The 12,659-nt window shown below is 27.7% G+C and overlaps 1 protein-coding gene across 2 annotated transcripts; it reads left to right on the top strand.

Annotated features, from left to right (window-relative positions):
* The first annotated feature begins 6,426 nt into the window (after nt 1-6,426).
* LOC111306323 (protein DETOXIFICATION 3-like) lies at nt 6,427-11,031 on the top strand. Of its 2 annotated transcripts, XR_002692094.2 has the most exons (8): nt 6,427-6,821; nt 7,305-7,849; nt 7,949-8,035; nt 8,139-8,195; nt 8,277-8,515; nt 8,997-9,202; nt 9,300-9,444; nt 10,579-11,031. XR_002692094.2 is itself a non-coding variant. In XM_022904221.2 (7 exons), the coding sequence occupies exons 1-7, from the start codon at nt 6,579-6,581 to the stop codon at nt 9,339-9,341; spliced, it is 1,419 nt and encodes a 472-aa protein (XP_022759956.2). In that variant the 5' UTR covers nt 6,428-6,578; the 3' UTR covers nt 9,342-9,706. The 2 variants fall into 2 exon arrangements, 1 of the variants encoding a protein (XP_022759956.2); XM_022904221.2 differs by lacking the exon at nt 10,579-11,031 and having other exon boundaries at nt 6,428-6,821; nt 9,300-9,706.
* The last annotated feature ends 1,628 nt before the right edge of the window (nt 11,032-12,659 follow it).

Below are 12,659 nucleotides of genomic sequence, written 5' to 3'. Positions count from 1 at the left end.
CTTCCTCCTATAAAAGACGGAGCCCAGGTATAGAACTCATTCATGAGATGCATCGTACCATTGTGTGCAAATATATCATAATTTATTAAGAGTAATATATACAGAAAAATAAAACATAAGAGGCATAGTAAAAGAAATGTGTGTGAATTTTTTTTACTTTTTATTTTCGATTTGTTTCGTTCTTTTTTTTTATTGAAAATGAAAAATAAAAATCTAAGAAATTGATTAAGACTGTTTAAATCAAAATTTGAAGATAACAAATAGTTAATTTTGGCCTGACTCTCGAAAACAAAAGGCTTTCCCAGCGGAGTCACCAAGCTGTTGTAACGATTTTGTGTCCGCCCAACGAATTTAGAAATGAAATAAAAATAACGGAGTCGCCATAATCTTTTTTTGGCTAGGTGCGATTGGCTACCTACTAAAACATATCCTTTTAATAAAGTTTTAAAATTAATTAAAATTTATTAAAAAGATAATTTTACGATCTGTGAAACAGTCTGAGTTCAGGAGTCTGTTACGCGTGGGAAGGATTAGCACCCTCACAACGCCCATTAAAAACGGTACCAATTAAGAACGTGTTATCCTTTGATTTTGATAAAAATAGTCTAATTTTCGGTGTTTGAAAAATAATTTCCTTGATTTTTATTTATTAGAAAAAATTTTTATTCTCGAGAAAAATAAATTAAAACTTTTTTATTGAAAATAATTCTTAAAATGTTTCAGTACGTTGGTAATATTATAAGAACTTTTTCTCACCTAGAGATTTTTTTAAGGCATCGCTTCTCGGAATACCTTAGAATCTCATCCTTGAAGGCTCAAATTTACTTTTCATAGAAAATGTTATGCATGCAATGTAAAATGTTACCATATTGATGCACACATTTTATTCTCCTTTGTTAGAAATTTTATTAATTATTTTATTAATATTTATTTTTAATTAAAAATTTGAAGAAAAAGAAATTTAATTATATTGAAGATTTTTTATAAATATTCTAATACACTGGTAATATTTTACAAAAAATCTTTTCACATAGAGATTTCTTAAAACATCTCTACTCGAAATACTTTTAGAATCTCATCATCGGATAAAATTTCTTTTCTTCTCATTTTTATTACTTATATTTAATTTATTAGTTAATTTTTATTATTATTATATAAGAAAAAAAAATTTTTATTATATTAAAAATTTTTATATAAATACTCCAATACGCTGGTAGTATTTAAAAAAATTTTTTTCACCTAGAGATTTCGTAGGTATCATTACTCGGAATACCTTTGAATCTCATCGTCGGATAAAAATTTCTTTTTTCTTATTATTTATTATTCATTAAGTTTATTTTTTATTCTTAGAGTTCATTTTAAAAATTAACAAAATTATAAAAAAAAATTTCATCGTTTGATTTATCAAATATAAATATTTTAATAAACATAAATATTAATAAAATAATAATTAAAATAACCAAAATAATATTAAAAAAATTTAAAAAAAAATTTTTTTTTTACCTAAATCAGACGGTTAATGCGCGGTTCGGTTGGACAAAAAAGGTTTAGTTCGACAGGCGATTCGGTTGAGCCGATGTAGGGAGCAGTTCGATTCGATCTGGTCTAACAAATTCAAAGCTGCTAAGGAGTCAGGTTGATAGGTCGATTGCGTAGACCACGGGTCAAGTCCGGGTCCACGCGCGGATCCTGGCTGGTTTAAACGGCGTCATTTTGAGCTTTAGGCTCTTATATATAACGAAAAGAAATTTTTTTTGTTCATTATTTTTCTGTTTTAGAAAAAAAAGAGGGGAAAGCTCTAGGGAGAGCTCCAGAGCTCTCGCCGTCCGGTCGTCGGACTGTCGTGCCAGCCGTCGCCTAGGTCACTAGCGGCAATCGTCACCGGTGATCATTGGTGACCAAAAAATTATTGAAATTCACCGCAATGCTCCTCTCGACCTCTTGAACTCAGATATGATGTCCTTTTCAAGAGAGCAAGCCCCGATCGGTGTAAATCGAGGTTTGAACTGTTTTGAGTTTTCTGTTTCTTTTTTTTTTTTGTAAAACGAAGACTAATCTGATTTTTTGTTCTTGCAGGGAGCTTTGGCCCCGAGGTTCCTCCCTACAGGGAAGACTGTGTTTTTTTTTTTTGGTAATATATTTTTTTGCAGCGTCACTCCTTTTTCTTTTTTTTTTTTCTTTTAACGGTTCAACCAGAAACTCTATTTATAGAGCTCCGACCATGCGTGGCATAGGGCTCGACATGAGGTGCAAGCACGAGCCCCATGTCCTTTTTATTATTTTTTGTTTGATCTGATAGTGAGGGTAGTAAATAGAGTATGGTAGCAGGGTAAACGGGTAGTGATATAGGTGATCAAAAGGGTAAGGTAAGGTGGTAGGGTATAGTGACAGTGGTGCGTTCCTCGGCACCATTGCCGTCACCCATTTTTTTTATTTTTTTTGTATTTTTGTATTATATATTTTTTTGTATTTTATATTTTATATTTTTTTGTATTTCGTATTTAATAATATTATTATTATTATTATTTTGTCAGATAAATTTGATGTTCACAAACAAGATGATATCTTTTAGCAAAATTAATTATTGGGATTTTGTTAGGGTGGTGGGGAAATTTCAACAATTATTTTTTATAAAATTATTATTCTTAATTAAAGGATTATTTTGAAAATTCTCAAGTGAAAGAACATTTATTCTAATTTTTCCATGGTCGTGAAATTTTGAAAATATTTTAAACATTAGAGATTTTTTTATTTTATTCCTAAATAAAAGAATTTATTTAAAAAAACAAATTGATGGATTAAATTTAAATATTAAAAAATGATCATTTTATCAAAAATAAAGAATAATATGTAATCAATGAGTATCAATTTTTGAATAGTATTGTGAGGATGCTAATATTTTCATATATATATATATATATATAACCATACTCTCAAATTCAAACTATATTTTAGAAGAATAAAATTATACTTTTATTAATCTTAATTTATTTTAAAATTTTATTAAAATAATAATTTTTTAAAATAATTAATCGCACTTAAATAAAAAAAATGATGAAGAATTTATTTTGTTTAATAATCATGCCAATAGATAGGGTGTGCAATAAGTAGGTTTGGTTTTGAAAAAAAAAAAAAAAGATTATCCTTAAAAATACTAAATTGATTGATCTATTTTTGATAACTAAAAATAGCCGAACAAACATAAAATTTGTTGATTCAATTGAAAATTTGAATTTTCACCATTCTTTTGCAACTAATTTTGAATATAATTTTATAACATTTTTCACCCAATAAAACTGATTTTATAATTTTGTTACAAATGTCATATTTGTCATTCTTAAAATATAAACAAATTTATATTATATATAACATGTTTAAAAATATATTAAATCAATAATTTTAAAAATTAAAAATCAATTGAATTGGTCAACTAAACTGATTTATTGAATCAATAATTATTACCAAACCTAAACTATCCAAACGACTTAATCAAATTCAATAATTTTGATCGATCAAGCCAATTGAAACCAACTTATACTCACTCCTACAAATAGGTTCCCTTTGTGGCAGTGAATTGTGGGAAGAAGGCTAAGGCCTAGGGAAAACCAAAACTATTTCGGAGTTTTTACTGCAAATGTAGCATGTTATAAATAAGGTTAAAATAATAAAAAAAAAGTACTTTAATTCTATCATTTTATTTAAATAAATTTTTATATTTTTATTACATTTAAATATGCGTATGATAAAATTTTTTGTTGGAAATTGGGTGGTAGCAGCCAACCACTAAAATCCCTTAAATCCAGCGATTATAATTTCCTTTTTCAATCGGTTAGGTGGTGACCAACAAAAAATGAGGTGAAAACTTTTGCTTTTCATATGTTACTCTTACTCTTAATATTGTAAATGATATATTAATATTTATAGGTTATTTAAGTTTAATTTAAATAAAATTTAAATTTAATTCGATTATTATCGAGTTAAATTTAGGTTCAAATAGTTCGACTTATCGATTGAGTTAAATTTAAAAATTTTTATATTTGATTCGAATAGTTCACGAGCCTAATTGAGCTTTTATATTTTAATATATTTTTATTATTTTAATTAATAAAATATCTCGAACTCGAATTCGAGCTTAAATACAAATAATTGAGCTTTTATCGAATATAATAATCAAATTTATTTTTATATGTTAATCAAATCTAATCGAATGAGTTTGATTAGCTCAATTTTTATCTTAAGTTGAATTTGACTTAAAAAAATAAAACCTGATCGAATTTTAATCAAATTTTAAGTTTGAAATTTCGAGTTAAATATGAATTCAAATTTAATAATATATCGACTCAAATTCAATCGATTACATTATTGATTCCACCTCATCCTTTCTTGCTTTTTCTTTTTTTTTTTTTACTTTTCATTTTTTTGACTTTTCTTCTTTTTTTTTTACTTAAAAATTAATTAATAAAAATAATATATAAAATAATTGTATCCAATAAACAATAAACATGGACAAAATGTTTGAATAAATTTAAATTAATACATCAAAATCATGAATTTCATTTAAATCGGCACAAATAATATTATGTATTTATTATCATAGTTATTATTATTAAAATATAAATAAGAATATTTTAAATATATATTATATATAATATATTTAAAAATATATTTAAAATATCAGTTAATTCAATGAATTTAATTATTAATTTTAAAAATTAAAAATAAACTGAATTAATCTAACTAAATTGATTTATTGAACCGATAATAATGATTGAAATGACAGTAATCGATCGACTTGATCAAATTCAATCAATTTTGATGGAAGAAACCAATTGAAACCAACTTACACTCACCCCTACAAATAGGTTCCCTTTGTGACAGTGAATTGTGGGAAGAAGGCTAAGGCTTAAGGAATACTAAAACTATTTCAGAGTTTTTACTACTTGCCATTTTACCTGAGGCAACCATGCTTTGGTTCTCTTTCTTTTCAGTTTTCTCTTGATCATAAACAGCTTATGATCTATATCAATGTAGCATGTTATAAATAAGGTTAAAATAATAAAAAAGTGCTTGAATTTTATCATTTATTTAAATAAAATTTTTTTTTATTACATTTAAATAATTCCTTTACCTTTAATTTACATTCAAATATTTTTTAATTTTTAATTTATATCAAATAAATTTTTAATTTTTAATTTATATTTAAATAAATTCTTAACATAAATCAATTTTTCATTTGAAGATTAAAAAAATTATTTGAATAAATATAAAAAAATTTAAATGTAACAAAAATATAAAAATTTTTAACTTTTAATTTATATTTAAATAAATTCTTAACATAAATCAATTTTTCATTTGAAGATTAAAAAAATTTATTTGAATAAATATAAAAAAATTTAAATGCAACAAAAATATAAAAATTTATTTAAAAAGTAAAATAATTTAATTTTTAGTATTTTAGTCTATAAATAATTTTTTAATGCAAAACTCATTAAAGATAAGCATGCTGGAATATTATACATATCATGGTTCGATGCTTTTGTTATGGCATTTGGCATTTTGTCCATATATGGCAATAATTATGGAAGTGATTTCAATTCAAATCTAAATTTGGACCGACATTGTTTCCAATATATATTCTCTCTCAATGACAAATTTGAAAGGTTAAAGATTGCACTTGCATGCAATTGCAATCCATGATATTCAGTCATTTTTTTGCGTTCAATTGCATGTATGATATAATTAGATTTGAGCTTCATCTATAATTTCATTTAGATAACATTTTGCCATGCCGTTAAATCTTTCAATCAAGTAGAGCATCGAACATCTTATTTAAGTGTAAATTGATATAAAAATAATTTTAATAATTTTTAATCTATTAATAAAAATATTATTTTATATAAAGTAATTTAATTTTTTATTATTTATTAATCTTACAAACATCAAATACTAATAATTTTATTATGTATAAATTTTAATATAATATCTTTAATAGTTTTTTATTATACTTTACCCTACAATTATTGCATTAATATATCCAAATATTTATATATTATTATTAATTTTAATCTCATCATTATAATATTTAATGTCACTGTTATAATATCCAATCTCAATACTACAATAATTATCATCGGTATTTTCAGCCTCATTGTCCATCCCAATAAATTATAAAACATATTTTATCTTTCACTTAAAATTTCATTTCCCAACTGAGCATCGGCTCGTTGGCATCTGATCCTTTAGAGGTACCTATGAGGTCTTTGCTTGGGTTTGAGTTGTCACGATTTTGTTCGTAAGTTAGATAAAAGATGGGTTCAAGGTATATTAAAAATTAAAAAATGTTATAAAATATAAATAAATAAGGGAAGTAGATGTCTTTGTCGGTTGATCAGTGCAATGATAATAAAAGCAGATCAACTGGTTCATTACGTTTTGTTCAAACTTACAATGCCACGTTGAAACTAAAATCCTAATCAAGTAGGAGCGTTGAGCATCTTATTTAAGTATTAAGTGCTTCTCGACATATTTAGAGACAATTCCTTCTACAAAAGCCTAGAAGAACACAGAGAGAGGAAAGAATGGATGAGACACTGCTGGAAAAGAGAGAAGCAGGGAGACTATGGGAGGTAACAGCATGGGCAGTTTTCCTGGAAGAGCTTAAGAAGGTGAGCTGCTTGGCAATGCCCGTGGCAGCAATGGCAGTGTTACTGTACCTTCAGGAAGTCGTATCGCTGATGATGGCAGGACATCTTGGCGAGCTTGCGCTGTCTGGTGTTGCTATTTCTACCTCTTTCTGCAATGTCACTGGCTTTAGCCTCCTTGTAATGTTTTCTTCCTCTCAACTCTTCTTTAACATGAATATTACTAAAAGTGTTTTAGTTTATTAGCCTCCTTAGCCGGATTCTGCAACAAATACACATGGAGAACCAAAGTGACGGTTTCAAGATTTTTTTAAAAAGTATTCACTTACAATATATATAAAAAATACCAATAATTTATCGATTTTATCAACAGAAACGGCGTTCAGAGTAAAATTTTGGGATGTTTAAGAAAAAGTTTCCTTTAAATTTTCTTGTCTTTCACTCTGTGGTGTTCAGGGTAAATTTTCTTTCAAATTTTTTTGTTTTACAGTCTTTGAGGTGTTCAGAAAAAATATTTTCCTTCTTAAACTTTTTTTATTTTCCATATTTTGGGTTGTCTATTTGGATTTGCCCCGAGAACCATTGTTTTGAAGAATAAACAAATTGATTAAGAACAAGTTTTTATTCCATTTAACTGACACTTATATATTATATGGTATGCAGATGGGATTTTCAAGTGGCTTAGAAACTTTATGTGGGCAAGCTTATGGAGCAAAGCAATATCAAAAGGTAGGAACCTACACTTACTGTGCAATAATCTCCATACTTCCAATTTGTATCCCGGTATGCCTGGTCTGGATTTTCATGGACAAGCTATTAGTGCTAATAGGCCAAGACCCTCAAATTGCAATGGTGGCTTGCAAATATGCAACATGGCTCATACCAGCACTCTTTGCCTATGCCATTCTTCAATCACAAATTCGATTCTTCCTATGTCAGAGCATGATTCTTCCGATGGTGTTCATCACACTGGCAACTCTAGTCTTCCATATACCTGTTTGTTGGGTTTTGGTATTCAAAACAAGATTAGGAAATAGTGGGGCAGCATTGGCGATTGGCTTGTCTTATTGGTTCAATGTGATCTTTCTCGGATTATACATGAGATACTCATCATCATGCGAGAGAACTCGTGTCCTCGTCGTTAAGGATGTTTTCTCGAGTGTCAAGGAGTTCTTTCGCTTTGGAGTTCCTTCTGCTGTAATGGTTTGGTAATTGACTCATTCTTACTTTATAATTAACAAGAAAATATGTATTCTTTTGATCACTCTTCAATGCCTAATCTGTTCCTTGCTTGGCAACAAATACAGTCTTGAATGGTGGTCTTTTGAGATACTTATATTGCTATCAGGACTTTTGCCTAATTCAAAGCTTGAAACATCGGTTCTTTCTGTATGGTATGATCTGTGATTAACATTTGTTTTTATCTTAAAAAATATGGACCTTCCTTCTCAGTACTTGCTATTGCATCTAACTGTTTTTCGATCCTCCAATATGCAGCTTTACAACCACGTCTGTGCATTTCTACATTCCATACGGGATTAGTGCTGCTGCAAGGTTTGTAGATGCCATTTATGTTAAATTATAAGTATTTATACGTCTTGCAGCAAAATTTCCTAACATTCTGCTACATTGCAGCACTCGGGTTTCAAATGAATTAGGTGCTGGAAAACCACAGGCAGCTCAAACAGCTTCGTTTGTAGTAATGGTTGTTACTCTTGCAGAATCTGTCCTTGCTAGCACAATTCTTTTCTGTTGCCGCTACGTTTTTGGATATGCTTTCAGCAATGAGAAGGAAGTTATTGATAATGTAACCAAATTGGTTCCCTTGTGCTGCCTCTCAATAATCATGGACAGCTTACATGCAGGACTTGCAGGTTAGTTCCCAACCATTAATTTCATGAAGCAAAATATTTACGACGACTCCATTACCACACATTTTTTCTTAGGACAATGTTATGAATGGTAATTAAATTACAGTAAAATATTTAATATAATATTTAAATTTTAAAAAGGTATAATGTAGTGTTAAAATTATGAAATTATTAAGAATTTGAAAAATTATTTATCAATAATGTATTATTATTTAAAATTAATTTTGTTAAAAAAATTAATAAATTTATAATTTAAACATTATATTAAAGATTTTTAAGTTGGTAAGAAATGAATGATGACATTAATTTTTTATTCCTCGATGCCAATCAATCACATTTACTGATACTGATACGTGGGTTTCGCCTGTCCGTTCACATAATAGCTGACATTCACGTGAAAGAAATTAAATTAACGGTGAGATGAAGATAGACTGACCCAAATGTTTACGTGGTGAAATTATAGCTGATTCGATCTTTGCATCAGGGATTGTTAGAGGAATTGGTTGGCAGCACATTGGAGCCTACGCCAATCTTGGGGCATATTATCTTGTTGGAATTCCGACAGGGATTTTATGTGGTTTTGTTCTGGAATTGAGAGGCTCGGGCCTTTGGCTTGGAATGTTGGCAGGCTCCACTGTGGAAGGCATTCTGCTGACACCCGTAGCTGTTTTCACAAATTGGAAAAAACAGGTTTTGCTCTTTCAATGGAAAATTTTTCTTTCATTTTCTTATAGAAATCAAAACATTATTGACTTCCTTGATTTGAACTTTCATGTAAAAATTGCAGGCAACCTTGGCCAAGGAAAGAATATTTGAGGGAACATATTGAAAGCTGAGGATGGATTGATTTATTTTGAAGAAGCAATTAAATTGGGATGGAGCTGAGGCTGAGGCATATTCAAACCATATCATCAGATTTTAGCCACTAAACCGTATTTATTTTCTTATTTCCTTTTACCTTTTCCTCAATCACCAAGCCTCTTATGTATTATTCGGGGGTAATAAATAAAGTTGAATAAAACATAAATCAAAGTACTTTGAAGAAAAAATATTAGCAAGCATTTGTGATTTTGTGGATTGTCCAACCACTTAGCTTCCGGTTTTCTTTAATCTCTATGTTTACATTGTTTTTTAATCATATGAATTTTTATTTTAATTTATAATATGCTTTATAGCGTGTTTATTTGTTTGCATTTTTTATTATATTAGTTTCTTTTATAGAAATGAGAATATTATTAATAGCTAGAAAATATCAGAATAATCAAACAAAACAGATGCTACACCTTTTTAGTCCAAGGACATTGTTGGCTTAAGGGTAGATAAATGATCCAAGAAAGATGATTGGATTGATTTCAAAATTTTCAAAATTAAATTTAAATAAATGTAAGTGGGAAAATAAAATATAAGAAATATAAGCATAATTGAAATTAAAATTAAATAGAATAAAAAATAGATAACTCAAATGTAATAATTTATAAAAGTTCGATCATTTCTCAATACACTTCAAGTTTTCTTCTTTGATTTCCTCTTACCAAGAAGTAAAATCAACTAAATTTTTAATTTTATAATTACGTTTTAAATTTTAGGAATAACTTTTGCAACTTTCGCAATCAAATGAATTAATACTTGGTTAAAATATTCAAAAAGTCTCTGAATTTTATGTTTTATTTAGTTTTATATTTTTATCATACTCAAAGAAGTATATATTCTTTAATTTGTATCCAAGTATATGCCCTTATTTTAGATAAAAATTAATTTATGTTAAGGGTATATTTAAGTACAAATTAAAGGATAAGGCCTATTTGGATATAAATTAAAGGATAAAAGACTATTTGAATGTAAAGTAAAAGTTAAGAGCTTATATAAATTTAATAAAAGTAAGAAAAACTTATTTAAATAAAGTGATAAATTCAAAAGTTTTTTTTTTTTTTAATCTTAACCTTAATACTTTGCATGAGCTTTTAATTATTTATATGTTCATAATTATTATCAATGTATAAGAATGGTTATTGACATACCCTCTCATCCTAAAGGCTCATTACTTTGCCTATTTCCCCTGTCTATAGCAACAAGTTGGAGAACATCGTTTACCATGAAAGCTGAGCTTGATGTAGTTGAGGGGATGCTGAGAGAGTGTGACAGATGAATTACATTCCAGTTGAGTACGTTCATGGCATCAACTAAGTATGACTTTGGCTTTGAAACACAAATTCCATGGAAGAATTGATACTGTTACATATCCAGTTCTTACTAAAGCCTATATTTTCAAGTTTGGCTTGAAAAGCAGTCACCGGAGCAGACTGAGCGACCAACCGTGACAGTTGTTCATCAACTCTAGTTGGCCGGACATCCTCAACAACGTTTTGCCGGTTTGCTCCTTCTGCCTCACTTTCGGTATCGTCTCCTTGACAACAAATTGATTCTTAATTTCTTCGCGACATTATCTTCTAAAATTATCTTGAACTTTTTAAACTCTTATTGATTGGATTAAATTCACGAGGCAATAGACTCCTTGTTTTATTTAGGCTAAACATGGTCCAAGACCATGTTCATTTATCTTTGGAATTATTTAATTCATTTATCTTTGGAATTGTTTAATTAATCAAGTCTTAACTTTAATAATTGAGCTAATAATCCAAAAATATCACACAATTAGGATTAATCTAATTAATGTGATTATTGATCCTATACACATTAATTGCTCTAATTGGATTTCACTTGAGCAATTCATTTATGGTCTAAACCCCTTGACCCATTCTATGGATTAATTTGGGTGTCAATAAGTATACATGACAATTTTCAACATTGAATTTTAAAAACTCTTTTCACTTTGTATAAAAAATAACTCATTACAAAAAAATACTAACATGAAAAAGATATATGAAATAAAAAAAGAATTTAATTGGCGAAGGGAGCATATAAAAAAATATAAAAAATAATATTAATTATGTATGTCAAAAGAAAAAAAAAAAAAAAAAAACCAAACCTAACTTGTAATGTGCTATATTCAGATGGACATTAATGGTCAATTTACAATCCAAGCAAAAAAAAAAATTCATTATGCCAAAAACTTTTCTTCTTGAAATTTGTAACCAGCCTAGGAATTAATCAGACCAACAATAAAGCATAAAAAAAGAATAACATGTTCAAGGAGATTTTCACATTTATGTTGTTACTAATAATAAGGGTTGCATCTGCGGAGAAAATACTTCATTATATATTCACCAGTAATTATTTTTTTAATTTAAAAGAATAGTAAAATTTCAAATTATCAATTAAGGGAAATTTATTTTAATAAAGACTTCAATATTAATAGGGAAATAAAAAGAATAGTGAATGTTTGAAATTAATAAAAATCATAAATTAAAGAAAAAATAATTAATTTAATGAATTATTATGGACATATATATATATATATATGTCGTTCACAATTTATATTTTTAAAAATAATATACATATATATATATAATGTTATATATATGTGGTATTTAATGATTATCTTGAAAATTTCTACTTTAAAAATTATTAGAATCCATAATGGCATTGAATGTTGGATAGCCTTGAGAACTGACACAGTATCCACAGCCTTCATAAAAGTGAGGATTGATATTTTTTGTCTCCATATTTAATGCCAGACAAGAGCATGCATCCATAAAATTCGTGACTGATCAGTTTGGTTCAATATATTTATTGTCAGTATCCTTGAGAGTGATAGAATATAAGGTAGAGATTTAATTAAACATTGATCCAACATTTTTATTTAATTGGGGGATAATTTTTTTTACTTGCCACATGAAAAAAACAATTAATGTGATTAACTTGAACAAATTTTATCAAACATCGTGATTATTAAATATTTATCATATATGCTAACGGCTCGAATACCCTTGTGATATATATCCTTTAGATTCAGTTGTAAGTCTTACAAAGTGTGACAATGTGAGTTTCCTATTAATCTTATATTGGTAGAGGATAAAAATTATTATATGTCAATGGTTCACGATAATTTTCTACTGTTGCAATATAATCTCAATCAAAGATATTTATTGGACCGTATGAAATGCATCTAAATAACATGCTTGATTTTATTTTGAGTTTAATTATTATTTTTCATAATTTACTTTCATTTTTTTTTCTTTTGAATTCT

The sequence above is a fragment of the Durio zibethinus genome, chromosome 21 (genome assembly GCF_047325235.1).
Source record: "Durio zibethinus cultivar Kanyao isolate XHJ-2024 chromosome 21, ASM4732523v1, whole genome shotgun sequence".
In the NCBI taxonomy this organism is placed as follows: Eukaryota; Viridiplantae; Streptophyta; class Magnoliopsida; order Malvales; family Malvaceae; genus Durio; species Durio zibethinus.
Note: the sequence above shows the minus strand (reverse complement) of the source record. Positions and strands in the feature narration are given on the sequence as shown.